This window comes from Opisthorchis viverrini (assembly GCF_000715545.1).
Source record: "Opisthorchis viverrini unplaced genomic scaffold opera_v5_6, whole genome shotgun sequence".
NCBI classification, from domain to species: Eukaryota; Metazoa; Platyhelminthes; class Trematoda; order Opisthorchiida; family Opisthorchiidae; genus Opisthorchis; species Opisthorchis viverrini.
This window is the reverse complement of record NW_008751662.1, coordinates 2,019,352-2,046,946: the sequence shown is the minus strand read 5'-3', so window position 1 is coordinate 2,046,946 and position 27,595 is coordinate 2,019,352. Positions and strand designations below refer to the sequence as shown.

At 46.1% G+C, this 27,595-nt stretch overlaps 2 protein-coding genes across 2 annotated transcripts in view; one reads left to right on the top strand and one right to left on the bottom strand.

The window, feature by feature from the left end:
* Positions 1 to 11,910: 11,910 nt before the first annotated feature.
* On the top strand, positions 11,911 to 27,143 carry T265_00627 (hypothetical protein; the record flags this gene model as incomplete). The annotated part of the gene is made up of 5 exons (XM_009164455.1): positions 11,911 to 12,203; positions 20,791 to 20,982; positions 21,022 to 21,124; positions 21,162 to 21,262; positions 26,909 to 27,143. The coding sequence occupies 5 exons, from the start codon at positions 11,911 to 11,913 to the stop codon at positions 27,141 to 27,143; spliced, it is 924 nt and encodes a 307-aa protein (XP_009162719.1).
* T265_00626 (hypothetical protein) overlaps positions 20,755 to 27,595 on the bottom strand; it is a gene marked incomplete at both ends in the record, with an annotated part of 20,810 nt that continues 13,969 nt past the window's right edge. Inside the window, 3 exons of the mRNA XM_009164454.1 lie at positions 20,755 to 21,705; positions 24,965 to 25,085; positions 26,524 to 26,601. Coding sequence (XP_009162718.1) covers positions 21,613 to 21,705; positions 24,965 to 25,085; positions 26,524 to 26,601 — 292 coding nt within the window. The remainder of the gene's footprint in view (positions 21,706 to 24,964; positions 25,086 to 26,523; positions 26,602 to 27,595) is intronic.

Sequence of the window (27,595 nt, the reverse complement as noted above, 5' to 3'; positions counted from 1 at the left end):
CCCCATTTGACTACTCATTCCTTTCCTATTGTGATTTTGTGATTTTGTATTGGTTACTTTGCCTGTTCATTAAGCCGAACACGCTGACAAGGTCCTAGTCCGCTACACAACTTTGCTGCCAACTTACCGCTGCATGTAAAATTAGTGGATCTTAACCAATGATCGATGCCCATCAGTTTGATTTCCATGCAAAATACCAAGACGTCCTTGACATTCGCGATCTGAAAGAATCGTTCTGGGGATGTCATCAACAAAGTGTGGGGATTTTCTTGAGATTTGATCGTTTGCGAGATGTGACGATGCATAATCAAGGAAGCAGAATGTTTTTCAGACTAGCAAATCTGGTGTTCCAAGTCTTGGTGTTCCAAAAGCTTCAAGAAAAATAAATCGAAGATATGGTTCTTTGGGAAAGACCCAGCCTAGTGTGATCTATCTTTCCCCTTAGTTCCGGTAGGATTCAGTTGAGTTTTTTCATCAAAACCGAAGTATTTTCCAAATGAATAAAATTTGTGAGTTTCCTGCAGTTTAGGTTCAAGTAGAAACCCGGTGAACGTGTCTACCTGATGAACCCCAAGAAGGTTGAGACCGGTCATGAGCTGTTGGAGGATTTTAGGCAACGTTATCGGTATCTTTCCGTCAAGAAACTATGCTGCATCTTCCTGAATACTGTACCGGCTGAATCACGGGACTGGCTTTGCGCAGCACATTCAGTTAAAGACTATCATAACCTGTAAGGCAGTATGATCCCTACGGACGTCAGTGGGATCTGTAAATGAATGTAATTTACGTCATAACCAGACTTCGTGCAAACAATGACTCGACGGAGAAACAGTTTCCGAGGAAAGTTAAACAGTAGCGATGGGAGGTCGAACATGTACACAAGCTTTAGGCGTAGCTGAACTCCTAAATTCTATAGATATAGAGTATATCAAGAATGCAATGTGATGAGTACAAGACACTCTCAGTGAGTTTAGTAAGATGTCATCTTAGGGTCCTAGATTTATTGTGGCAGACATAAGGGTGCAACAGTAGAAAGTTCCTGGTTGAAGTCTACTTGTTCACTTTGCTTTGTCGAGCGACTCCGGTGTTTCTGGTAGCTCTGGCAAAGTAAACCGTTGAGAATTGTACCAAGTTGACTGACTGAGCTCCAAGGCTGAATGCAGAGGCCAGAAAAAACTAGGGGAAAATACAAAGCTGTTGCCATAAGTGACCCCCACAGACGCCGCCCCATGCCGCGTTCATACACTTGCTCAATTTGATTCGCCGCACCTCAGTTAATGATTCATCAGATGATGTCCATAAGCACCATTAATGAGCAACTTCCAATGTCTCTTACTTTTCTTTTACTGCTTGTGTACCTAGAATTGCATTCAAAATGCTATAATGTAGGTTTGTTTCACTGCACTGCAATGAACAAGAACGTTGAGTAAGATGGCCTATCTTACGAAGTCATCAACGTGACACTGAAGAGATTTTGTTGGAAATTAGTTCCTTCTGCGTGAGTTTCACCTAGTTTGATTTTTGTCCCAAACATAAACAGAAAAACCTATTCGAGACGGGGACAAAATAAACAAAGCTAACGTTTTGGTTCTACTTAGTTTGGTAAGGCATATTTCTTCAGAGCCATGCACTTGATAGGCTGGGCGGCTAGCTGCCAACTACACTGCTGGTTTGGTCCGTGTATAAGCAATCTTTTTGGCTTTGAGGTGTTACGCGACCCTGAGAATTAGTGAGAGGCCACTATCATCACAAGCCTATACACATAAAGATGCATACTTGAATTACGGCGAATGTTTACGGCTAGAAAAACCGGGATTAATTTTGGTATAAATGCCCAACAGTTTGAAAAGGAAAAACACGTGTAAAGCGCTGGAACATGTAGAAAGTACCCGAAGAACCTGTCTTTTACAACAATTGATTCTTTGAATCCAGCTTCTTGTAAAGCGAAACAATGAACGCGCTCCAACCAACTTTCGACGGGACAAAACCTTGGGTATTCTCCCTTTAAAAGGGCCCCCAGACAGTTTGGATGAAGATGACGTCCCTCAAGGATGCTCGAGGGGACGCAGCCTAACTCGGTCAAACTCTTACGATGTACTCCACCAGTCGGTCTGCAAGGGTAGCTCTCCTTCCGTCCTTAGGAAGTACAGTAATCGTTGAAATAAAATGTTGTCCATTGACCGTTGCTCAAAGGCAAATCAGCCTAGTCAAGGTGCGATTTTTGATGATGGAGCACATCTTAAATCGGGTTACCAGGGATCACATCGTTATTCTCTAGTGGATACCCATGGTGTACCGCTGTTGCACAACGTACATGCAAGTATTCATGGAAAAGACAAAGGCCGGTGGTGAGTGGCTTTACTTGGGACTTGAAAGCTTCTGGTTGGGTTGCGAGTGCCTACTCAACGTCGAGATAAGAAGTTGTGTTATCGACCAAGACATTTTAGCAGAACTTTTGTAGCAAAATTGTGCCAAAGTAAATTTCTTTTTTGTGTTGATTGGAAGGTTGGAGAGACAAAGGGTATACGTCTTTTTAAGCCACTGAGGTTCGAAGTTAACCGCTCAAAGTTGTGCTGCACACTAGCAACGTCTTGCCACCTCTGTTTCTTCAAATTCCTGAATTTACCGGGTTTCGCGATCAGCGCAGATGCCATTTCCACTTAAACTATAATAGTGCGTCGAATGTTGTAGTACTCTAAACCGCAAGAAATATGAAACTGAGCTTTGAGCAATTTTAGAGTGTTGTTGGTGATCCAGTATTTACATCTTGTTGGCAGGTATGGAGGGGGAGTTTTCGTCAATACTATTTCCGCCCGAGTCTGGTTGCTGAGTTCAGCTTATGTCACGATGCGATTTACATTACTCTGACGCCTCCCGAACTTGCTACGACTGATTCCGCTTACGTTGTAAATAGGGTAACTTCACGATGATTTTGTCCCGCTATCTTCCATTTGAGCCTGTCTCTATGCCGTGAATGAAATTCACAAATGCTGTTCTGTCCGCAAGATTGACATGCTGCCTCCTCAGAGGGCTGAAGTAAAAAATAGTCCATGCCTGTTGAAAGTCCCACAGATTTTGCTTCGTTACACTGATAACAAATAAGCCAGATTCAAGACATTATTTTTCAGTATATTGGACTGTATTCACGTTTATATGAAATATAGCATTGGGGGCACGTGGCACTGAGGGATTATCCGGCAAATCATACGTCTCCGGACATCCTTGGTGGGCCTGGTAACCTTTTAGATGCTAAGATGCTCGGTATGTACCAGGTTATAATTGACGGAAAGCAAATATACAGCGCTAAAGATGCTAATTTTTCGAATATTCCAGTTATGTAGGACATAGCATGCAACAAACTGCCCTGTGATTGCAATCCATGGCTGTGTTGAAGCGGGCGATATTAAATCTGACACAATTCAGGTATTGTCAATGCAGAGGGTGACACAGAGGAGCAAATACTGCACCAACCTGCGATGCCTCTCAATTGTGTGACTTGAGAGTGGGCGAATATTCGACAATGTTACTATAATGTAATACGCACGATGGGCATACAAGCCACGCACAGCATGTCTGAGGTTATGGAATCAGACTGCCAACCGGAAGATTTCTACTTTCATAATTTCCGGAGGTTCATGAGATGCATGGTACTGCCGATTTACGCTATGGCTGATAGATCTTCATAGTGATCCACACCATTTTAGCTGAGATCGGCTTAATTTAAGAAACGAAGTAATCAGTAAAATCACCAAATTATATCACGCAAATGATAAGACTACAAGTGTTATATATGTATCAACGTGATTGCACATAAAATGAGTGTCACACGATTAGGATTAGTCAAAAGAAACATCTACTACAACACCTCCATAGTGTGCAAGCACCTACTGAACCACAATGACAACAATTTAATTACCCCCGTTGTTGATTGGAGCTTTTGAAAATTATCACTGGAAAGTGAGCCAAATGAACATTTCTATTGCGTTCATACTTGATTTGCACATTTAGTACCGTAAACAAGAGGATGTAAGTTATCTGCAGTTGTGAGGAAATAAATCAGAGCCACATTTTGGTGGTGCATAAACTAGGTGAACAAAGAATGTTTGACGTTTCGACTAGTGTGTGCTCCTGACGAGATCAAAGATTGGACAGCTCGACATCCAGTCGAGCAATGAAGTCCCGGCCAGAGAATTTAAAGCTACCACAACACTGGCGTGGCCCACTGCGACGGTCACTCGTGGTCGGTAGAATGTAAACAGAGGGGATGTTGTAAGCTCATCAACTGTATTTGGATACTGCATTCGAGTTTCGGAAACGAAACATACATCAGCCAACAAGGTACCCAGACCACGCAGCTTGCCGGCCGAACTGCATAGAATTCTCACGTGAAAGGCTGCGACGAAAACCGGAGAACGAGACCAGGATAGCGGGTGCAGAGCGACGGTATGCATGTGTCAACTCAATAGGGGCATGCTGGGATGTCCAAAGCTGGTATTTACATAAGAGTGGCCATCAAGTGTGACGGGATGGGAGTAAGGGGATAGCATTGAGGATGGGAGTTATCAATAGTAGCATGATTTTACCCATTCGCCCTGCCATGTGCAGCGAGTAAAATAACCTTGGTTAGACGATTGTCGTTTAACTTAGGGGGCAGGCGGATCCTCGCTAGGGGAATGGAGCACAGCTAGATTCCGTACTTTGCAATCGTAGTGTTGCCCACGCTCTGACGCAGACCCCTACACACACTGTTGCATCACCTGCAACAGGGCACTTTTTGAGCAATTTTTACCCTTCACATTCTGAAAAATCATCTACTTCAAACCTGGTTCGTCTACACACGCCGCTTTATTAGGTAGCTTTTATCTTGCGATGAATTTTCCCAACTCTTTGGATCAACCGGCGCGCAGAAAGTTATACAGAAGAAGGCGCTCATGCGATCCCGTTGTCTGTACGCATCAGCCGTCGGGAAGTCAACTTCTGGGACCTGAACGACACGATAGGTACTTCCAGTAGGTGTGCTCAAGGGTAAAAGGCTGGGTTTTTACAGATCCAGATCGGACGACATCAACACAACACAGCTCCGACGTGAGCAGCTGAGAGTTTGGAGACAGCTGTCCCTAGCCACCAGCAGTAATGGGTATGCCAGAATCAGTAGTGTGCGATGTGTTCTATAACTTGGGTTGGATAGACTACGTTAATGATTGATCAGAGGAACGGGCCATTTACCGATCCAGAATCGTGCCTGGCACACTTTCCCAGGCTTCCCACGTCATCCATGTTCTTGTCATTCGGTGGCACAGATTTGCCTGAAATAAAATGCAGCACCCCCCCCCCCAATAGGCCTTTGTCACTTTGTGGCAAGTGTAAAAGTGCGTGGGATCACATAAAGCACAAAAAATTGAGTTTAACTGGATCCTAGATACAACGTCAACATCCATCGGATGAAATTTATTCTACGCATCGACCACCCAAAATGAGAAATTGCCGTCTAGTAACAAGGTGGACCCACTTTTGAAAATCTGGTTGTGTCCTTGTTGTGTATCAGCGGGCAAACGGCGAAAAATTTATAGCCTAAAACTTTCTCAAACAAGGTGTAATTATGAGTTACCCTAGGAGGCGACGATATTCCAGGGGTGGAATCATGAATGAATGATTGATTGAGCAAGGAACGAACAAAGTCAGTTCAATGCGCGCTTCTTAATCAGTGGGTTTGAGGCAGCCAAATCTGCGCTACCTGATAGTTGCGTCATTTTTGTGTCCCTAAATGGCAAATTAATTGGCACACTCAAAAAGCCTGTAACATAGGATCCATATATTATCTGGGAGCTCATGCGAGTACTACATGGGAGGGTGTACCAGATAATTAAAAAGACAGCGAATGCCTCCAGATCCTAGCCTTTGTGATGAAGAGTAGAAAATATGCTTACCAAACTCCAAACACCCGAGTACCTTTGTGTCTGGCATCGCAGTATTTTTCGATCCATTCTCACCAAGTTCGATAAGGGCATTCGCAGTCTTGTTCAAACGGTATGTGAACAAACCTTTCGTCATTCAGGGAGAGCGCTAACCCAGTTTTCCAGGTTTTGTGTCTCCAACGTCTATTTGGAGTAACTGGCGCAGAGTATCTGTTATTCCAGGTGGACAAATCTTGGGGGCGCATCAAGAAAGAGGTTGACGTAGTCTAAAACCAAAGATGGTCCTGGGAATAGGCGTTTGGTTGATTCAAACTCAGGCGAGGGCGGAGAATCGGGTCAATCGAACTCACTTGAAGCGTATCGCTTGAAATGAAAACCATTATCTTGATTGTGGTTATACCTTGAACATCCTGGGCTTTGAAATGTAACCAAGCGAAGTAGTCAAGGTCGATCCCAAGCTTTTGAGTGGTCTACTCGAAGGCGTTATTTTCCCGCTACTGCTAAGCTGTTTTCAAGAAGTCTGTATTGCACCAGGGCGTCAAGTTTTTGTTGACAAAATTCTTTACGAGATTCCAATTCGAATCGCGTTTCCTCGCTTTGCATGAAATACTGGTGCCTGCAAGAGGCATGCGGCTATAGGGCATAAAAAGCGGCTTGGTTAAGTATGGCGTGACAGGTAACCATTTTGAAGAGAAATAGGCCGAAGCCAGGAATCCAACAACAAATCACGTTTCACTGTACACCGACCGTCTGTTGCATGTGCCATTTTATGAGATTACCCGAATTGGTGCTAGCGTTTCGTTTACTAGAAGCATATTTGCTAAGCACGAGCATTTTTAGATGACCCGTTGCATCGTGTACGTGAGTTTGGTGCTGTTGTGGTGATTGAGAAAACCAGGCTCCACAATGCCTTTCATCACTTTGAATGATAAGACAGTGGGCCCAACAAGCCTCTGGCCACCGGCTGATAATTGGTCACAAGATCTATATATTGAGGTGACATTCACCTCCTTTAAAGTCAAAAAAGTTTTCTTCGTCGAGCTACTGACAAAACGTCGGGTGGAAATGTTTTGCCAGACTTAGTGATACATTTTTTCTTATACTTGGAAAGAAATCATCTAGCTTTGACTTACTCTAGGGGTTCGTTGGCTTATGACAAGTATGTTGACCGCTCCGCCAATGTTTAATTGCACGGTGCCTAACCGTTTGCATGCCGATTGCACTTTCAGCAGACGCATCAATCCCAACCTGCTAAACGGCCAACCAACTAACTGTGTTGGACAGAAGGATCAGAAAAATGGGCAGTTAATCTATCCGCTCAAATCGCGGACACATTCACTTAAAACATCACTAAGACCGGCGAGTGCAACATCGAACTCCACAAATGACATTCGACAAACATCATTACCACCCGCATCTGCTAGGATCGCCGGGAGTTTTAGCGGATAGCAATCCGTCACCCTAATCCTCCTGCGTGGAATCATGCGGGCACAAGGCAAAATAAAAGCTCAAAGTGACAGAGGTTCTGATGCTGAGATGGTACTTGAGTAAAAGTGGTTCGAATGGAATGGCCAATAAATTAGAATTATTCGCTATCAGATTTGAGTGAGCAACAAGAGAAAGCGCTTTCAAAAGAATCGTTCTGGTTTAGAGCACAGGTTGGATGTGAAAAGTCAAGGACGCACATGCCATAAGCTGACCGCATCCATTTGTGATCGTTGGCGCGTATCAGGTTCAGTGAGTATGAAGTTGATACACTGCAATATCGGCTTAATAGAGCAAGAGGCGGTCTATGAAAATCATCTATATAGGTGCCGACAGTTGTATTCTGTGGATACTGCTTAGTGATGACGGCGAAAGTCCGCATAGGATGTTCAGTTTGCATCACGAACATTTGTCTAGCAATCGGTGGGGGGAGCATAATCAGGTTCTCATATTTTGGAAGCGCTCAAATTGGCCGGGAATCGTAAGTGTATAACAGGTGCCCATTATACGCACAATGCTCTTAGCTGCGAAACATTTTGAAGTGGAACAAAGCTTTCCTCGCCAAAGTGTTGCATTTTGTTGCGTATGTGCTGAAACCAAAAACCGTCCCAATCTACGTTCATATATTTGCGGCTCACCAAATTTCATTGTTCATTAAAGCAACCGTTCCTCTGGCTGAAAGGTATTGTGGGATAATTTCCCAGCATCGCTGAGATCCCAGAATGCCTAAATGGGGCTAGAAAGTTCGGATTGGTACTCTCAAGTGAATTGCCCGATTACTTCGGTCCATCAGGGACACGTCGTAACGTTCGAAAGTTCGACTTCATTGTTCGAATACTGAGCGTCTGCATAGTGCTGAAGAGCTTTAGAGGAAAGCTTAGAAGCGCTAGTGTGCGCATAATTTCTTCGGCTCCTTTGCGCAAAATTTGCATATGGCGTCATGTGGCCGTTTTTTAAACTTCGATTTCGTTAGTCAGTCCGGCGCCATCTGACCACGTTTGTGACACACATCCAGGTTGTACTTGCCTGTTGCTTTCCAGCCATTAAAGTCTAAGGGTAATGGACCCACGTTGCCTATGTAAACTTGCTTTTACGCGCGCTATAAATCCATTACCCAGTCGGTCTGGCACGAATGGGTGGATTGTCACTCACCACCATTCGGTAGCCTAAGCTGGCTTCGGTCAGGTCTGATCATCGTATTATCAATGTTTCGAGGAGTTGAAATGAGCTATAATGGTCCCGTTCGATCTTGTTAGGCACCCATGATCCGATATCTGTGTTTTGGAACGACTGCAGGCCAAAAAATAACAATTCAGTACAATAACGACTGGTGTGTGACACGCCTTTAGGCATTAGTATATTGTCACAGTGAGAATGAAACGTGACTGAGTTGATTTGTGGGTACTGGGGATTACGCAGCAAAGTAATGTCACAAAAAGCGGGTATTGCCAGATGTAGATGCGAGCATCCACAGACCGACAAGAGCAGGGTAGCATAGTTCTCACTATTTTTACCTTTTGGGAGAAACATTGAGCTTTGGCAAAATCACATCATTAGAAGCCGAAGATGACGGGCTAAAATAAAACGAGGGGGTGAAACAAGAGGCATATTGCCTGACGCATAACAAGAAAAATGAGGAGCCAAAACAACAGATCTGGTAAAGAAACGGAGTTGGCGTGTTGCAGCCGGTCAATTTCAACTAGAGCCTGTAGCGTACGGTGAGTGCGCTGCTCTTTAGGAGCACACACAAATTATTTTGCCAAAGCTTTAGGATTTTTCAACCTAATTTCAAACTAGACGTACAACTACTAAATCTGCTAACTTCCCGGGTCATCGAAATCTCGAATCCTCACCTTCGGAGGCAGCAGATACAATGTAGAAACGCTTGTCTACCAACTGCTTCATCCTCTTCGACAAAATTTGCAATATTAAACAATCAGGTTGCCTTGAACAAACATCCATCATTGCAGTTATAGAGACCTGGCTCACATCAGATGCCTCTGACGCGGAGATCTCCATAGACGGTTACTCTGTATTTTGAGCTGGCTCAAAACGAGATAGGGCTTGTAGGGTCGTTTGGCACCTACATGAGGCCTTGCCTATCCCGGATGCCCTCTCTGATAACACTCCTAAAACTTTTGGTAATACACTGTGAATCCAAATCCCGCTGCGGGCCCAACTCCTTCTCGGTGTGGTCTACCGTAAACTCTCCAGTCCCCATGAAGATGACCAATACCTCATACGAAGCCCTGAGCAACTTTCCTCCAGCTACCACTTCTCTTGTCTCCAGCTTTTAGGTAACTTCAACCATCGAAGGACCTCCTGAGTTTACCTCCACCGGGTCAGATCGAGTGGAATTTTTCCAAAATTCACGAAGATGACGCTCGGAGCACACACATTCATTAGACAAAATTTTTTCTCATTTCGGGTAGTAGCTGCATGGAATAACCTACCTCCGACGGTTGTCCATAACGAGCAGTGCTACACCCTTTTTCACTTGTAACTTGCACGTGAACGACAGCCACTGACGAATAAGAACAAAAGCGACGCGGGAAAATTAAGCAAAATCCTCGATCCTGTGTATCAATCTGTGAATCCGTGGAGGTTCTGTCCTGGGATTACTGCTGTTTCTGGTCTACGTCAACGACCTTCCAGATGCTCTTGCAAGTCCATATCTACGTTTCACAAACGAGTGGAATCCTGGAGTTTCAATGCCAATGCCTTCCAAATGGATGTAGACGCTGCAAAGCAGTGGTCGTTGGACTGGCACCTTCCTCTGAATGACGAAAAATGCGTCTCAGCGAATGCCTTTGTTATGCATGGTGAGAAAGGACCAGAAAATATTATGAGGATAGTCGCCAAAATGGATTTGGGTATCGGGGTCTCCTCCAACTAGTCCTTCTCTTTACACGATGAGAAATCGGCTCAAAAAGCAATCGCCATTTTACGGATGATCCTACGCACCTTCTCTCGTATCACTCGCTCGGACTTCCAAATACCCAATGGGGCCTACGTCAGACCGCTCCTGGAATACGCGAACCAAGTAGTCTATTCAGGACGCATGAAAGACGTCACCCTCATTGAGCGTGTCCAGCAAGACGCTACAAGAATGGTTGTCGGCCTCAAATCCGTGGACTACGAAACGCGTCTCGCGATGCTTGATCTCCCTCCCCTGGAGTATCGTCGCCTCCGAGAGGACCTAGTTCTTACTTATGCCCTGTTTGAACAAAGCGCCGCCTACAGGTTTTTCATCACTGACCCAGCAAACACACGGTGGGGACATACCAAGATTTTCAGGCTCAGAGCGCACGATTTCACTGGGGAGAGTTTTTCTCATTTTGGGTAATTTCAAACTAGACGTACAACTACTAAATCTGCTAACTTCCCGGGTCATCGAAATCTCGAATCCTCACCTTCGGAGGCAGCAGAGACAATGTAGAAACGCTTGTCTACCAACTGCTTCAGCCTCTTCGACAAAATTTGCAATATTAAACAATCAGGTTGCCTTGAACAAACATCCATAATTGCAGTTATAGAGACCTGGCTCACATCAGATGCCTCTGACGCGGAGATCTCCATAGACGGTTACTCTGTATTTTGAGCTGGCTCAAAACGAGATAGGGCTTGTAGGGTCGTTTGGCACCTACATGAGGCCTTGCCTATCCCGGATGCCCTCTCTGATAACACTCCTAAAACTTTTGGTAATACACTGTGAATCCAAATCCCGCTGCGGGCCCAACTCCTTCTCGGTGTGGTCTACCGTAAACTCTCCAGTCCCCATGAAGATGACCAATACCTCATACGAAGCCCTGAGCAACTTTCCTCCAGCTACCACTTCTCTTGTCTCCAGCTTTTAGGTAACTTCAACCATCGGAGGACCTCCTGAGTTAACCTCCACCGGGTCAGATCGAGTGGAATTTTTCCAAAATTCACGAAGATGACGCTCGGAGCACACACATTCATTAGACAAAATTTTTTCTCATTTCGGGTAGTAGCTGCATGGAATAACCTACCTCCGACGGTTGTCCATAACGAGCAGTGCTACACCCTTTTTCACTTGTAACTTGCACGTGAACGACAGCCACTGACGAATAAGAACAAAAGCGACGCGGGAAACTTAAGCAAAATCCTCGATCCCGTGTATCAATCTGTGAATCCGTGGAGGTTCTGTCCTGGGATTACTGCTGTTTCTGGTCTACGTCAACGACCTTCCAGATGCTCTTGCAAGTCCATATCTACGTTTCACAAACGAGTGGAATCCTGGAGTTTCAATGCCAATGCCTTCCAAATGGATGTAGACGCTGCAAAGCAGTGGTCGTTGGACTGGCACCTTCCTCTGAATGACGAAAAATGCGTCTCAGCGAATGCCTTTGTTATGCATGGTGAGAAAGGACCAGAAAATATTATGAGGATAGTCGCCAAAATGGATTTGGGTATCGGGGTCTCCTCCAACTAGTCCTTCTCTTTACACGATGAGAAATCGGCTCAAAAAGCAATCGCCATTTTACGGATGATCCTACGCACCTTCTCTCGTATCACTCGCTCGGACTTCCAAATACCCAATGGGGCCTACGTCAGACCGCTCCTGGAATACGCGAACCAAGTAGTCTATTCAGGACGCATGAAAGACGTCACCCTCATTGAGCGTGTCCAGCAAGACGCTACAAGAATGGTTGTCGGCCTCAAATCCGTGGACTACGAAACGCGTCTCGCGATGCTTGATCTCCCTCCCCTGGAGTATCGTCGCCTCCGAGAGGACCTAGTTCTTACTTATGCCCTGTTTGAACAAAGCGCCGCCTACAGGTTTTTCATCACTGACCCAGCAAACACACGGTGGGGACATGCCAAGATTTTCAGGCTCAGAGCGCACGATTTCACTGGGGAGAATTTTTCTCATTTCGGGTAATAGCTGCGTGAAATGACCTCCTTCCGAAGGTTGTCTACGCTCCTTCTAGAACCCAGTTCAGAGCAGTATTGAACATTTATTAATGCGAGTTCTCGTACTGGCAAGCATACTGTCCAGTGATATGAACGTTGGAGCATTGCAACACCTTTTTTCACTTTTGCATTTCAAGTGAACGACATCAGCTGAACGACAAGAAAAAAGTGACCCGAGAAGCTTGGACAAAAGCCTCGATCCTGTGCATCTGTCCGTGAATCAGTGAATCCGAGAATGAGTATTTTAAGGGCCCGAATATATACCATGATATACTGAGACGATATGGTAGAGATTCCTTCCTTCAATCTACGGTTTCAGAGAAATTTTGAGTGTGCGCCTAAGGCTCGGCTCCGGGTCATCGTGGCCCCGAGCTGCTAGAGTTACGGCCAAAGATTAGAAATGCAGACAAATGTAAGGCGGGAATCTCGGAATCATGCTGTACAGCGAAAATGTAGAGACTACTTGGTGTCGCTTTTGTAGTGGTGTCGGATGAAAACTATAACGGAAATTTGAGGTGACGAGAACACAGATGCCAGATCGCAAACTTCTTCGGGAACCCAGAATTAAAGTCAACCAAAATGTTAAATTCAAACGTAAGGTACACCAGATCAGAAGGAACGTGTCCTAGTGGCGGCCCGGGCCATGTGAAGACTTTGTTAGGATTTTCAGTTAACCGAACGGCTGAGCGAGAGCGTGCGGTCAAAAGTACGAAGGAAGAAGTTTCGGGTGTGCTACTAACCTGGGTATCTCAGTGCCACGCCGTCATGGCCTCCAACGCTGAGATTTTCGAAATACACTAGGGGGCTGCTCTAGGACACTCGGCCGCCGATTGTATTACTGTTTCTTGACATGCCCTTTCAGAAATGCGTAATAAGAACATTTACTCAACTTAGTACTTGGTCGGAACCTTGGAAGCTGGTACGCCTGTGAAAGCAGCCACCAACGGTGCATGATCTGTACTGACATCCAAAACCAGTTCAAGGACATGCCAACACTACGGGTACATGGGTATGTATGGGTAAATAGCATGCGGCTACAGCATTCTGGAAATTCTGACGCCATCTGGATGAGACATTAGCAACCGGCAATCAGCGGATACCGGATCATGATTAGCTGTTGGATCAAGGTTTTCAGCGTCCACCGTGGCGTTGGATCGGTAACTGTCCCAGTGGTAGCTGGCTTGATCACTGAGCTGCGTAATTTGACTGCAAAAGCTTTGTCCCAACCCATCGCTACTAACTGCATCCTACCAAAGCACCGATGATGGCACTTCAACTGGTGATGAAATTTCTACTGCCAAAATGCCCAGTTCGGTGAACAAGCCAACTACATGAGCTGGCGCTCAGTATATGCAAAATGGAATTGAACTTTCGAAAGCCACGACGTGCCGCGTTAGATTAGAAGAGACAGGCAATTGAGTTCGGCGAACGAGTGCAAGCTTTTGAGCCCCATCTAGACATACCGGGATAACAACGATGCTAGGAAAGTATTCTGCCAGACTTTTCCGTCAGAGGTATGATGGCTTCAGTGGACAATGAAATTCGGTGAGCTGTAAAAACGTACTTTTAGATTAGGACGGATTTTGGTTTGAGCATATCGCAATAAGGTGCAATATCTTGGCGTAAATAGTTTTATTCCACTCGTAAGGAGTTCGCAGCTAAGAGCATCGTGCGGCTAATGGGCCCCACCTGAGCTACCAACATTTTCCTCAATAGAAAACTGGCCAATCACGTGCGGGATTGAATTTTTGGCCGTGGCGACGCCTAACTGGGAGGGCTAAAGCGTCAGTAAACACGCGTCAGTAAATTTACTGACGCGTGTTTACTGACGCGGTACGATCTGTCCTGATGTACAGCATATCACGTAGTACGTACCAAGGGACAGTAATTCTGCTAGAGCAGGGTTCACGACAATTGATGTGGATGGAGAACAAGGAATGTTCATGACTTAAAGCTCAGTACATATAAATATATCAAGCTGGACCCCTTTGTGGGGAACACCGTAGCTGCCACGCGCAGATCTCCAGAGACCGTGTTTTACCATCAGTGCCATCGAAAAATTGTGCAGGTATAGTGGGAACATCAGAGCAGTGGTCCTGAGTTATGCCTTCGGGAATGCCCACTCGATGGATCAGCTGACCACACTTCGCAGGATGCACCGGTTAGGCGATGTGCTTCATATGCCGGATGACCGTTTACATCGCAGAGCCCTCTCTATCTGGTCTTATATTTCATGGTGGCTACCAAAGGGCGCTCGGCCCACAACTTGACAACGAAACACAAAAGCCCTCACCGGTCAACGCAGTCGCGTTCGGAAATTCCGTTTCCCCGGACAGAGACCATGAGAACACAGATATGGCGGTTTTGCATCAGAGCTATCGCCTTCACTGCACAGCTCTCACTCCTTGCCATATTGGACAAACCGATCTATTGGTCCTCAGGGCATAGATCGGACGGTCGCCTCCGACTCGTGGCTGACCATTCCCTTGTTTTTCTTATCCTAGGTGAACAAAACTGTAGCAGCGAACTGCGACTGTACGCAAGTTGTTCCTGCTAATGTGGAGAACAATACTTAAGAAGCCTTTCGCAAGAGAGAGATAGTGTTGGAAATGTATTATAAATTTCAGTGTCTAGATCGATAAGCAGAATATTCTAAAAGGAAGTTTAGTTTACGGTCTTTCATTTGACTCGCTCGTTATAAATTATTGTCTGTGAGTTTAGGTTACCCCTCAGCTGATGAAAGGTAGTATGTCTTTTTGCTTTGGAACTTCAGCGGGCTGCTGGATCAGGTGACTTCCTCGGCATTGTTCAAAGATGGATGAGAATCCTTTTGTTCCAGTTTGGCTAGGCGTTTACTCGGTTGGAAACAAGAACTTGTTGCAGGGAACTGAGGCCAATCGTTCAAGGTAACCGTGTTCGAAAAAGTTCCCGAACCGACTGTTCTAATCCTAAGGGTATATGTTCAAGGTAACCGTGTTCGAACCGACTGTTCTAATCCTAAGGGTATAGATATCATGCGTGTTACGTAGCTGCTGACTTCTTTTATATTGTGGCATGTCTTTGGCACAGGAGGTGCAGGTGCGAGTACCAGACAGGATTTCGATCTGGCAGAAGGTGCACTAGTTGTCAAGTGATTGAGTAACGCTTTAAAGGAGACTTCGACTTTGTTGGTGGTTAAGTCCTCCCAAATTTTCCCGACCAGAGTAGAAAGCCCTTAAGGTTCGTAGAGATCCCTCACGCACTTAAGTTCCGTCACTTCGGTGAAGGTTTGGCGTAGAGTGAACGCCAGAAGCTTCCTAACAACCAGTTGAGTTCGTCAGAGTTGTCCACTCTCTTCTTTGTTGTCATCGACGTCGTCATGGAGTGTATATTCGAACGGACCGTAAATCTAGAAATCGTAGCCACTTGTGCAGGGATAAATGAATATGGATTATGCGGACGACAGTGTTGTTTTTAAACGATTGTATGTGTGCGCAAAGCACTTTGACCAGAACGTCGGAGCTGATCCCGTGTTGTGGCATGTGGGCTGGCGAGATTGCCCAAGTGGTTAGAGTGCGGATTTACTGCATGGAAGGCCCGTGGTTCGAACCCGATCTCTGCCTCCCGACTTCCTCTTTCTAGGCTTGGGCAGCCTGGTAGTATCCCAGCCCTCGTGCTTTCATTGAGTGGCCTGGCAGCTAGGCACCCAAAGGGTGTTACAGCCGAACCATTTTTGGTATGCGTTTTATACCTTCAGGGTGCAAGGGCTTATTTCAAGCTTCCCCGACCTCTTGTACTTCTGAAACTTCAGGGTGAAGAGCCAGTTCGCTGGTCGGTTTACTTATCTTGGCAACTGCATTTAGACTGTAATAGATGAAGTTAAGGAGCCGATAATCGAAGCGCCTGGAGCGTCTTTTAACTTGCGTCGTTTATAGCACCAGAAGCGTATTTCACTGAAGCTAAAGCATATATACTGTACTATTGTAAGAACAGGCTTGCTTGATGGATGGGACCAAGGACCTTGGGCGCCCTTCGGTGTTTGCTCACTTGTAGCACAACAAGCGTAAGGTGGCTGTAGCTACTCCGCAATTAATTGTTGGTAAGCGGTAATGAAGCTGATTAGACTCACCAGGTTGTGGTTATGGGGTGTGCTACATATGCCCAATCACCATCTATCGAAGTAAGCCTTCTTTCCTGTTCCGAGCGATTGCTGGCCAAATGTTCGCTGGGGATGGGCCATGACATGGCAAGTGAGGTGAAGGCGGCTACTGTCAAGTTGGTTGCTATGGGATCTTCGCGCATTCGTAGGTGGGGCCCACGTGATCCTGCTTGCAGTTGGTTGAAAGCCCTGCAGGATAGGCTGGGCAACCAACACCGATGGTACACATACTGTCATGTCCCAGTGGGACTGCCTAGCTAAAGTTGGTATGTCGTTTTGCGCTAGGTTCAGGTCGCGTGGAGTAAGCAAAGAACTCTGGGATAATCCGGTTGTTAACGCCTTCCATATGATGCTCAGATGTGTTTATTTTAATCCCGTCCATGGGTGCAAGCACCTTGTTCTCCCTTAAGGACATAGTGAGTCTTAACACTGATACCCTCACATTCCCTTTTCTTTCCACTGTTTGCTAAGGCTTTCCCTCCTCATGGTTGTATGGCAGTTAAGCACCAGTATATATTGCCATCAATGAGGACAATGAAAATGGTTCGTCGTCTTACGGCGGCACGTGAGTTCTGCTCTTTAAATACCAAAGCGACCAAATCTTCACACGCAATGAGGCGCCAATAGAACGCCATATGTATGGACGACCCACTATCTTGATTTTACTCGATTTCCACGGCGCGTTCGATTCTCTCGATCGGTCAGTGCTTCTAACCAAACTGGCTCAACAGGATATACCCCAAAAGTTTGTGAACGTACTCCGGTCCCTACATTCACATACTTAGCGTATGCGAGTGTATGGCGAGCTCTTTAAAATTTTCCCTACGAAAAGTGGAGACCGACAAGAGCGCTCACTCCCTCTGTTCCTGCTCAACTTCGTCGTGGGGGCTAGATGGCTCAGCGGTTGGAGCGCGAATTTAAGCTAGATGGCTCAGCGGTTGGAACGCGAATTTACTGACCGGGGGTCCGTGGTTCGAATTCGACCTCTGCAGTTCGACTTCCCCTGTCTAGGCTTGGGCAACCTGGCAATATCCCAGCCATCGTGCTTTTTCCGGGTAGCATGGTGGCTAGGTACTGAAAGGGTGTTACGCCTGCACGACTTTTTTCAACTTCGTCGTCAATCAACTAATGAGGCGAAAACCGGGAGACCTTCAAAACCTTGGTGTTTGAATCGCTACTGTTAAGAATCTTGTCGATATGGAGTGCGCAAACGGTATCGTACTCGTCCTCAAATACGAAAGCTAAGGGCGAGTGTCGAAAGCGAAACGCTGCCCAAATATAAAAATACCGATTGCTTATCGAGCCCTTCTGAAACTAAGGGCAGGCTGTTAAATAAACTGGCAACCGTCGTACTATCTTGCACCATGCACCTTCAAGGTGAAAAGTCATGTTTCATAACGTAAGGCCCCTGAAAATGTCCCTTGCAAATCTAGGAGAATCGCTGGAGGTTCTGAAGGATCTTACATACTTCCGTAGTTGTATTAGCTCTGACGTAAGTGTTTCTGATAAAATCAGTGGAGGAATTTCAAAGCCTTGAATCACGTTTGCTGATCTGCGCCATTTGTGGCGTCAAAAAGGTACATTAAGGGGTCTAAAGGGTCGCATGTACCGGGCTACAATAAGGACTGTATTGCTGTATGGTTGCGAGATATAGCCTTGGCAGACATGCTGTGAGGCGTCTATAGGTTTTCGACCTCCGGTGCTTCAGAAGCGTTGGCAGTCTCGGAGGGCGCCAACAAATTCGTTACGGTGCAATTAAAAAGCGGGTATTTTGTTATGCGACAGGCACATCGGTCGCGGAGCATACCCGGCACCATCAGCTGTGGTGCCGGCCATGTGCTGCGCATGCTTAAACACCGTCTACCGAGACGAATGTTGTTCTCCATGCCTCCTTGAGAATGGCGCAAACCACATGGCGGACAATGTGATTTGACAGAAGGGTGTGAAAAATATTACGAGGAGTTCGGGTGTTGTTGGTGCGGTCTGCCCTTCGCGTTCGCGCGACCCGCTCTGCGTTTGGCTGTAGACGTTGCAAGAAGTGACGGCTGATCGACACCAGTGGCCTTGGTGCTGTCGTTTCTTTCCAAATTGTCTGGTTGAGCGTTTTAGGGTGTAGGCATATCAGAATACATGCGTCAGGCTAACACCAGGTCCCTTCCTCAACCATCCTTCTTTCCCCACATCAAGGCATTAAACATGACTAAATAAATTTTATGGTTTTATGGCAGTGAGGCATGTCACCTTAGACTTTACTGTATCAGATGATATATCACGTAGGATTTCAAATCACATGCAAGAGAATAACGGTGCCCCTCAGAAAGTTCTGGATACTCTCAAGACTCGATTTGGCTGCATATGCTCCCGTTGTCCAGTCGCAGTGTTGTGTCTTGTGTGCAGAGGGTTTTCTTCAGAGAGGGTTTCAAATAGAATGCAACGGTTTCTTTGCCAAACGGTCACCGAATAAGCGTATCACATGTGTCAGTCACACTAACCAGACAGACCTCATTCGCCGCTCCGGCTATTGTGAATCATTGCCAAGTACTGGCTTAAGCGTCACTTCGTTGTGAATGCGTTCCGGTCAGCTTACTAGTGGTGGGCTACGAAGGCATCAGCGAGACACTTGCTCAAGACACAATGTCAGTACGTAGTCGTCCATATGAAGGCAGACTTCAGGTTAGTCTAACTAATAAGACACCAAAAGTAAGACTTGTCAGCATCAGCATAACATTTTTTCAAATTTCATCTAACACCGACTCATCATACAGCGACTGACAGGCATTCTAATTGGATAGTGGTCAATGAGTGACGTGTCCGCCAAAAGAAGCGTCGTTTTTCATAGTTGCAGTCGTCTGCGGGCATAACCATGTGGGCGTCAGCTGGGAATCTCAGCAACTCTCCAAGCACATTCAGCTTAGCAGTTACGAGCCTCCTGCCAGCACACATTTGCAGTGGGATACAAGCTTCCTTCTGTAGATGGGAATTGGGTACAGCAAACATTTACAAGCCACCATACTGAGAATATTCTGCAGCCAGCTAACAACTACTGTGCTACATTAGGTGCCGATCGCTTATTTTGGTGCACTTGGTAATACGTTCGTGCCTAGTACGAGGCCACGGGCACTAGAACGTGTCAATGCTACACATGTTTCGAATGACACCATAACATTGTCCCGTAAGGTGTGGAAAGATACCAACACCTCAGGTCTCAAGGAGCAGATGTGGCTTCCTTTTTTCCTGGAAACTGATGCAGCCGACGATAGGGTCCGCTCGGAAAATGGGTTGTCTTGGAAAACTCTTTACAAGTATCCGGCCTCAAGCTCCAATTCGCAAGGCAGTGAGAGACCTAAATCAAGGAGGGCATTGGAATCTGATTCCAGGTGATACTAAGCATAGCAAGTATTCTGTGAAGGGCACCGCACCCTCTTTCATGAGTATCGCGACCATATCGATTAATGGTAGTGATGTCGACAGCCAACTTTTGAGCGGTCATAGCTGGATTTTGGGGCTGGTCTGTTTCAAGGGGTTCTTTCTAGTGGAAAGGCAACATCGTTGTGCCCATAAACATGAAGATATTAACTGTCTTGGTAAATAACCTTAGTGTTCTTACATTCCTGTTTCATTGAACGGCTGGAGTTTATCTCTATACCGCCTCGTAGTAAGAGTTATCGCAAAACCGAGTTGCCATACTACTATTCGGTTTCCTTGCACCACCGAAGTCAGAACGTCACAAGGTGGTAATCTCCGCTTAGAGCAGGACATAGGCTTTACAAACATCAGGTTGGTATCGCAATAAAAAGCAACTACGTCTTTTAACGATGGACTCAGGAGCTTCTGGTGCTGCAAAGTGTCTAAACCAAGCAGTGGAAGTAAATTAACATGAGAAGTGAAACTTAACAAAGGGGTTTCCTGCGCTGGTTACACTTGGTAGTTTCCACACGTTACCTGACCACATACCTTTCTTATGAAGCACCTCAAACTACCAACACATAGGCCGTCGAACGTTAGTTTCATTCTTCATCCTACGTGGTAGATAATATGGAGATGTAATAACGCTACCAGCTTGGCTGGACGTCGTAACAAAGCGCTCAGCGTATCACTCAAAACGGTCAGCACTGAGCTCGCGTGTCTCCCATTCAGAGGATGTCTGGATTGTTGAAGCACCACACGGTAAGGTGTGTGCGATTACTACGTGCTGAAGATAATCTTCACAACTTGACCGACCTCAACTCCACCGGTCAAACCACCCTAGTCCAGTAGATTTTGCCACACGTAAATATCCTGCCACCAACACCTTCCCATCTTGTCACTACTCAGCTATTCTCTCGCGGATTTCACCGAAGTTGATGTACTCCAGCCTGCGTATGCTATACTTCAGGAACCTATGACTCCTGTGGAATCAGCAGACGAGTTTGATGAGGAAAGCGAATACGAGGTGGAAGAACTATTAGATGTGCGTTACCGCAACGGAGAACCGGAATATCTTATCAAGTGGAAGGGCCATCCCTCGTAAGTTTCTTTTTACAGCCAACTGATGGTCAGTTACAGAGAAATGAATTCTTGGGAGCCGGAGTACAACCTCAACTGCCCTCAGTTGCTGAGTAAGTTCAACTCCAAGCAAAACCGCCAAAAAACCACAATCGTGGACATTGTAAGTCTCATGGGTTGTTACTGACGCTCCTTTTCAGCCTGAAACAAACGAACCGTATGGTTTCGATCGGGGTCTCGCTCCGGACTGTATCAGTATGGTCACGCAGAAAGACGGGGAGCTTTATTTCCTCATAAAATGGTAACACTGTCTTAATAACGAAGTTCACCTTTCTTCCACAGGAAGGGTAGTCCTGTTTTCGACGTTGTCCCCGCCGCACAGGCAAATACACGTTGCCCCCAAATAGTCATCCGGTTTTACGAGAGCATACTGCATTTCACTTGATCAAAATATGTGTATATTTCTCAAGATTATTTTTATGTCCTTCAAAAGAATGTAATTTTATAAAAAAAAGATTCCGCCCCTTCTTCGAAATCACAGGGATGATAGGAGAAAGTCATAACAGATGACGAGCGAGGAACGGGAGGCTGGTGAAATCGCTGGGTATGGGTAACAAGCACTGAGAACATCGAACGTGGCACTATCACTTCTCAAGGTTTCTTCAGAGGAGTGATAATTTCATCCTGTTCTTGCCTGCGCATATCCTGGAACATGTTTCCATGGACCGCGGCGACTTCACGGGCCTAAACAAAAAATAGACACAAAGTTATTACTTCTTGTATTTTAACAGAAAACACGTTCTGTACCAAATGGCACCTGTCAACAGTCCATGATCCTTGATGCACTATAATTGCCGAGGCTAAACAATCTACGGAAGTGATATCCTGCGAACCATAAGTCACGTCTCCAGGGGGATATTTACTTGGAAGTTCTAGGTGACGCACTAACTGCTAACATCGGGTAGTCTTACTGTGGGTTTAAACGGTTTAGCTCACGTAATCTACTCCCACATAGGGGATAGTTGTGTCATTTGGTTTATATTTTCGTGTGGACTTGAATATACAGTACACTACTCGCCAAAAACTAGAACCCCCGCCACCACCTTACATTCAAAAAGTGAGCTGAATGCATGCATCGGTGCGCCAGTTGTTGATCCTGATGCTGTCCGAGATGTACTTTTCTATCCAAATACAGTGGTCTGAGCCCCGAGCGAACCTGATAACCTCATCCGATCACGCTGTGCTGCCTACACAGCCGGGATATTCGTTTTATCAGGTTGGTGGTAGGCTCGTGGTACCAACCATATGCCGTGGACGACCAGGGGAACTTGTGCAAGACCTGGTGGCGCAAAACACTGCCATAACGGTTGACGTTTTTTCAACTTGATGATGTTATTTCTCAGCAGTACTGGGTTTAGAAGCGGTGGGGGCCGTTGTTCTACTTGGCGTCCCCCTACCCCCCAGCAGCCTCGGAGTCAGATTGATTCATCGCTTCAGAACTTTATCAGACTTTCCCAGTCAACCCCAGAAGCGAGCTCGCAAGTAGGAGAAAAACAAGAGATTACAAGCGGACTCCTCAGAGGACATTGACCGTAACTGGGATAACATAACATAATTACGTCTATACATGGTGAAGGGAGGTTTGCTTGTGGTGTTTCCGAGCGAAAAATTAGAAACCAGTGGACCTCAGAATGGGTAGATGTTAGACGCTCCATCCTCCGGATGTGACGATCAACCGAACGACAGTTCAAGTGTAAACCGTATGTAAACAGAGAAGCGGTGGAATCAGAAAGTGAGAAATCGAGGTCAGCACTGTTGGGAATATACAACCCTCAAAGAACCTTGTCGCTGGGAGAATGTACGGTGTTCTAGCTAATCCGCAAAGCAGGACCTAAAAGGCTTCGTGTAGATGGATTGATGGACGATAGTATTGGTGAAGTCTAGCATCTAGATGGTTGAGCACTAAATCCTCAACATCTTAGTTGGTCCCTGTCCCCTACAGCCATCGGGCTGCTGTGCCAGATGAGCACCTCCAGCGTTATTCAGAGATACATGACAAAAGGACGTGTTCTAAGGAATTGGGATCAATCGCTGGTCATACTTGCGCTCACCTGTTTTAAGCGCGCACTGAGGATGTCCGCTCGAACGGTGACGAAACGTTTGCTAGCTTATTTTCAAGGTCGGTGGGTAGATCCACAGCCAAAATACTTATATTGTGCCCTGAACTGAGTCTCAGTCACTACCGGCTGTTCGGTGACAGTGCCCGACCAAAATGAAACATTGGTTAAGATGATTCGTGCTTTGTTCTTCAGCTGAACGCAGACAACCGAGCACTCATTCACTTCGTTGGGAGCGATTACCTGACCTATCATGTTGATGGATATGTCTGGACCTTGAACGATCAGGCTAGTTTGCTTGCGATTGCCCACACTACCTCGAATTTAACCTGATGATCAATCAGATTTGGCGTCTCGGACCACGAATTGCTTTCTTTGTCTTGCTATCCTTTACAGAACGTTCACCGCCTATGTCGCTGTTGCCGGCAGCGGATTCAATCCATGTGTCGCGAGAATTCAGTACCAAAGCTAGGGTGTGCACTTGTCCCGTGGAAATGCACTGCAGCTGTTTCTCAGTGAGATGTCAGTGACCAAACTCTAAGCTTCATTAGCTATGTGACATTTAAATGGAGGGCCGAAAAGTTTGCACTTGGAAAAAGGTTAGTATGTCATGTTTTCATAGCCGAACTATTAGCCTCAGTTCATTATAAGTCCCGACCACCTCATACACTACAACTAAAAAGATTACCACTCCATTACTTTGAGCCGTCGGGTACCATGCACGACCTTCCACTCTTGACCTACTTTTTAACCGTAACTCGCAGTTTGAAATCCTGAACAGCGGTGTTTGCCCACAAGGAGTGTCCGCCTTCGGAACTCAACTTTTCCAGGACACCTGGTTAAGACACCATCCCTGCATTTCGTCCCGTAATTGCGCGTGCCCCAGTCGATTCACAGATGTTCCGTCTGTCCTGTTCCACTAATCTCACGCTGTTCAGAACCCCTGAATTGGGTCTAGTCAAACAATCATGTGATCTTGGAGATAATCCCACCTCGGCTGGCTGCCAACCAACCATTACGCGGGTAGCTCGTTGACTCACGTGTCACACGTTTGACGTCCCCCCTGGAACATTTAGGTGAACCGAATGTGGTTGACATACATATATTTTATCGATAACCCCCACAGCTTGACAACCTGAAAATACTTCTTAGTGTCAAGACACATCTCCAGCCTAATCCTACAGTTACTGCCACGCGAAAGGTCCGTCGGGGTTTGCTTCCCCTATGACATCCCTGCACTGTTCAGTCGGACATCCAGTCACTCTAAACAACCGACAACCACACGTAGAGTTGTACTCCTTTTTTTCCAGAAAAATTACGTCTTTGGAATTCTGCCACCCGGTCTTCCCTAGTTCAATCAACCTTCAGCTGACAGCAGGTTCGACCTTCTATAATTCACATCTACGCAATAAAAAAATAATGACGAACAAAAAATCTAGTCCGGCCTTAAATGCGAAGAAAACCCAACTATAAATGTTGACGCCTGATAATTCGGTTAGTTGTACGCGGGAGTTTACACATAAGCTATTTCCGCGATGAACCGTTCTTTGGACGCGTCTCCTGATCTCGCGAGTAGCTTGTAAGCGAGACGTAGCTTTCATGAATGCTCCTACCGTCACCATCCTCAGTAAATCTTACATTTGCAGCTATTGGACGATATGCATGTGAAGCGAGCAACGCACTTCAGTCCAAACTAACAGTGATCTACCTCCAGTGGTCGCATCACTAACAGGGTCGATACAGGTTGAAAAGACACCTTTGAACTGTGCTACGTGGCTGCCTTGCCAAAATGATCCTGAGCGTCCCAAGCCTGATCTGACCAGCTTTTTAGCAGATGACGATAAAGTTGGTGAACTAAGGAGAGCAAGTAATGAGGGGAAACTAACCATCTGCAATTCGTGATTGCTAGCAGTTGGTGCGTCTATCACAGCAGCCGGGTTTCCCAGGGTCCGGGGAAGTACGACAGGCAACACAGGTGGTCCCATTGGTCGCCGGGAGACAGCGTCACTAATAGAATGAAAATGAGGAGTAGGTGATACGGAGTAAAAAGAGAGGACAGGTCTTTGTCACACGTTGAGCACTAACAACACAAAGCCTACACAATTTTGCACAGGTACGAAACATACTGCTGGCCTACAATTTGTAGATTAATGCTGGTGTTCGAATGCTATCCTGAGTACTGTGAACTCAAACCCCACTCGAAATTCGTGTAAATGCTCCTGGACTTTTCAGCTGAGTTTGGCTTACCACGAAGGAAGAACCTCAAACTGGAAATTAATCGTTTAGTTTGCGGAACTTGGAACTGAATTTGATTCTGTAGGGTGGCGCTCAGAAATGACAGGCAGTGACAGCCAACGACACTGACGATGATAACCATGTGCTAAAGAGAAATATGATTTGGCCGACGAAGTTATTGGGACACATTACTTGCCAAGAGATGCACGTCAACCAGCAACTAAAATACGCTTGGAGGTGGGTTGAGCACTCGTTCAGTAAGTCTAAAATCGCTATCTTGTTACTCGCTTTTCTTGAGCGCTTCAACGAAAACCTGCCATTACTCTGCTATGCTAAACACACTTTCAGGTTAGGATTCCTGATGGACACTAAGGGCTCGATATATACTACATCAGCTGATCGTTGTAGACCCGGTTACAGCCCATTTCCAGGTCGCCCCGCGTAACTGCATTCTCCTCACGGAAGCAATATACCGAACCGGAAGAGTTGAAAGAAAAATGTGGGCATTAGAACAGTTGAAGGTTGGGACTGCATTCACTGGACCTCCAAGCCACAGCACAATCTGAGTTTGGATCTGCAGAAAGTCCAGCTGGCTCCATCGTTGAGCCGAGATGGTGTGCCTCGATCGTTGCTATAGCATATTTTGTCACCACGAATCTTGTCGTTTCTAAATCTCAGTGGTGTTTCGTAACCACTCTTCGAAACACAGAATTTTTGTTTTGCGGTCTCTAACCTTTCATACCATATTATTTTGAAAGTCCTGCCACATCAGTTGGTGCCACGAACAGACCGGTGATCTGCTTGACCGAATGATTAGGCAGCATATAAATGCAGTTGGCTGTAGAAAGCGGTGGAGTGCGAATACTCGTTTCGTAGGCCCAGATTAGCAGCAGAGCTAGCCAGGTTTTTTCAATAGGTGAAAAGGTTAACAAAAACACATGACCAGATATCGGTTCGAAACTCAGTGAACGAGCAACGCACCTTCACGTGCAAATTAGCTGTCAACATTTTACGTGCATTCTTTGGCGAATGCTGTGGCCAGTTTGTTTTGTACCATTTGGGAGCTTGGAAGAATGCAAGTGGGGAAGGCATGTATGGATGGAAGTTACGTGATACGTACTCAATCTAAACTCGCCAGGGAAACCAGAGATTAAGGCACGGAGCTCGTGGCCATATTACCTATGGACATTAAAACGTGTTGGTCACTTACGCGTAATACCTTGACCTTTCTGCGTATTCTTGATTATCCAAAGAGTTGAAGTCTGTGGCCCCAGCGTCCACGACCCGGCTGTGGAGCAGTGACAAAAAAGGCAGGTTGGAATAGCATTATTGCTCCGGGAAATGATGGGAGAGTAGAGTAGTCACCCTAACAACCAATTCTCGTTTCATCACTTCCTATGGGTTTTCCTTTGAGGGTTGAACCTCAGTGAGTCGGACACACACATTTCTCAATTCGGACAAACAAGCCGCTAGTGACTGCTGTTTTACGCTCATTTGGAATGTCAGGCCAACAAACCGTACAGCGACTTAAACAGATGTCCGCGCCTTGGCGTTAAAAAACGGCCAAACGCATTCATTCAGTGGTGTTCAAATAGCGCTGACGAAAACCTTGTCGATTTAGATTATGCAGACGATACCGTTCTCGCCTTCGGAGAGGAAGAGATGTTGCGGATGTTTTTGAATGAAGTGGCCCAAGTCATCCCGTCCGTTGGTACGCACTTTGCACCCACAAGGTGTAAGGTCATGTTCGTGGACATTCAGTCACTGAACACACCACCTGCAATCCAAGAAGAGGCTCCCGAAGTTGCAGTACCTTGGAAGCAGTATTAATTGACTGCAGTGTGACAGTTAAGGTCAATGCACGAATCTGAAAGGCTCGGGTCACGTCAAAGCGATATATTCCTGAATCTCATGGGACATGCGTATCAGGCTACAGTACGGACTGTTTTATTGTATGGCTGTGAGGCTTGGCCTTTTCGGGCAGCGGAACTGAGACGTCTTCAAATGTTCGACAATCATTGTCTCAGAACCATCGCTCGTGTGAGTTGATGTCGGATGATCTGTAACGAGGCAATTATGAATCGAGTTTTAGACTGCGCAACGGGAACTTCCATTGAAGAATGTGTCCAGAACCAGAAGCTGCGTTGGTTAGGCCTGCGTATGCCGAACCATCGTTTGCCGAAGACGGTGCTATTTCCATCATCATCATCATCAACGACAGCATGACATCAGTGCTCAACACCAATGCTTCACTGCCGTACAGCCATGACTTATTTGAAAGC